Source organism: Charadrius vociferus, unplaced genomic scaffold (genome assembly GCF_000708025.1).
Source record: "Charadrius vociferus isolate BGI_N301 unplaced genomic scaffold, ASM70802v2 scaffold829, whole genome shotgun sequence".
Lineage (NCBI taxonomy): Eukaryota > Metazoa > Chordata > Aves > Charadriiformes > Charadriidae > Charadrius > Charadrius vociferus.
Genome location: NW_009650198.1, coordinates 201,428 through 203,801, shown reverse-complemented (window position 1 = coordinate 203,801; position 2,374 = coordinate 201,428). Strand labels below are relative to the sequence as shown.

Genomic DNA, 2,374 nt, shown 5'->3' with positions numbered 1-2,374 from the left:
CGGCATCGCTGGCCCCGTTAGCGGGAAGGACGGGGCTTGTGCCACTTCCCCCCCGTTCCCCGGCACAGCGCCGGCACGGGCTGCCCCACGGAGCGGGCTCAGAGCATCCCGTAGGGAAAAGGCACCTCCGCTCCGGGGACACGCACGTGGGGAGCTGCTGAACTCAGGCAGGCAGAGCAGAAGGGATGGCCGAGATGACGGTGCGTTGTTGGCCTCCAGCTCCGGCCGCTTGCTCCACACCCAGGCAGCATCGCTTGCAGAACGTCTCCGCGCGGCCAGGCCTTGGGTGGGTTTCCTTACTGCTACAGGAGGACCACGCTGACCCCATCACCCCCACCCTCCCCACCCCAGTTCTGGATTTAATCCCAACGCCAGCCCCAGTACTGCACCGGGAAAGGGATCCAAGCTCTTGCCCCGACCCTCAGGCTGACACCTCCGAGCAGGGGGTTTCACGATCGCAGTCAGACGCTCGTTACTGCATGTGACCCTTAATTTCTTTGCCCTCTGCTTTCCGCACAAACCATGCCGCCAGCACGCAAGAGTGTCGGGATGGAATACTTTATTCACGTGAACGCTCAGATCCTGGCCCATCCTGCCCGCTGCAGCTGCTCCCATCTTCTCGACAGCGTGAACAAGGAAGGATTTCTTCATCGGCTTGCTTAACCCCCCCCCGCCCCCTCCAGCATCATCAGACCCCACAAACAAGTACAGACAGTTTGGCTTTGTCCGGGCAGGAGTGCAGCACGGAGGGGCAGGGAGCGCTGCGGGGCTGGCAGAGCGGGGAGAAAGGCTCCAGCCCCAAATCCCATGACTTGCGCACGCACAGCAGCCGCAAAACCTTCCTGCAGCTCCTCTCTCCACCAAACACCACCGGCCGAGTCCTAACCCAGGCTCCAGCACCCTCCCAGCCTCGGGGGCTCCTCCTCCTGCCAGAAGCACCCGGGGTTGGCAAAGGATGGGTGCCACCACCTCTTCTCCTTGGAAAGCCGCCTTCCAGAATCACGTCGGTCTCTTCTGTCACCTGCTGGACCCTTTAACCCTCAAAGTGCCCCCTGCCCACTGACAAATACCCTCCCCAAACTATTACAGTAAAAGGAAAAACCCGTACGTTGAGACGTGCGGGCTGAGTCTTGGGTAGAGAATGGTTTCCGTGCTTGGTGGTCCGGCGGTGGCTGGCAGCCCCCAGCCAGCTCTCGGGCACAGAAGGGAGCAGGATCCCCTGCGCCCACCGCCCCTGGCACATCAGGGCTTCATCCTGCTCAGTCTGATGTCGCGTTCGATTTCGAACTGCCTGTGATCCACGCGCTCCAGGAATGCTTTCCTCTCGATGTACCTGCGGGGAGACAGAAGCAGAGGCTGTAAGCAGTGCCTGTAGCAGCCAGCGCTGCCCCCAGCCCGGGGCAAAGACCACCCGAAAGGATGAGCCGAGAGGGAAGGTGTCTCATCTGCCTCCCTCCCTCTCTCACCGCACTGAGCATCTCCTACGGGCACCAAAACGGCTCTGTGGCCTCCCGGGGGACTCGCAGAGGTCTGGGGTAAAGGGTCCCCACAGTGCGTCGGCTGGAGCTACGGGCTGGCTGCTTCTGGGTCCAGCTCTTCTCTTACAGCTGCGAAACGACCTTCCCAAACAGCTCGAGCGGGCTCAGGGCAGGTCCTCGGCAGGAGAGGCGGCTCTGAGGCTGCCCAGGCGACCCTGCCCACGCACCCCCGGCAAAGCCTCTCGCAAACCCAACCGCAGCAGCACGACCCGCCATAGAAGCTGGTAAGGGGGCGCGGGGAGCAAGCGGGGACGCAAACAGCATCGCCCAGCAAGCCCGGGGACTCAGGCCAGGGGTTTCCCAGCCACAGACCAGCTCCTAACCACCGCCCAGTATTTACTTCTCCCTCTCAGCGAGGCACCTGAGCGCTGCAAGGAAGAAAGCAAAGCACGCCTGCGCCTGGAAAAGCACCTTGCCGCTCATTAACGGCATGCAGCTGAATTTTAATGGACTTTGCTGCAAACCCTTGCCACAGACAGCCCGGGGCTGTGCTACTAATTAACCTACAGAGGGAGCGAAATTGCAATTCAAAACAGGAGCTGTAATTGAATCATCACAATTGTTTTGCATTTGTTCCAGGGTGGCAAACGCTCGGCTGTCATGACAAGGTCATTACAGCTCGGCACCGGCGCGAGATGCGGGAGCCGCTCGCCGCCTTCGGCGTCTGGGAACCGGGAAAGCCCGTTGCTTGAAAGCAAGACTGAAGGCTGCAGGGAAGAGGAGCTCTGTGGGTTTTCCAGGCTCCTGGGTGGCTTTTGGCATACACGAAGGTCTCTAAGATACAACCACATGGCTTGAAGCCCCCTCCCGCCACCAGCAGCGGTCCCTCTAGGACA

At 61.2% G+C, this 2,374-nt stretch overlaps 1 protein-coding gene across 1 annotated transcript in view; it reads right to left on the bottom strand.

The window, feature by feature from the left end:
* Positions 1 to 1,242: 1,242 nt before the first annotated feature.
* The window catches only part of CFDP1 (craniofacial development protein 1), a 67,274-nt gene continuing 66,142 nt past the window's right edge, over positions 1,243 to 2,374 (bottom strand). The window contains exon 6 of the mRNA XM_009892959.1: positions 1,243 to 1,333. Within this exon, the coding sequence (XP_009891261.1) occupies positions 1,243 to 1,333 (91 nt within the window). The remainder of the gene's footprint in view (positions 1,334 to 2,374) is intronic.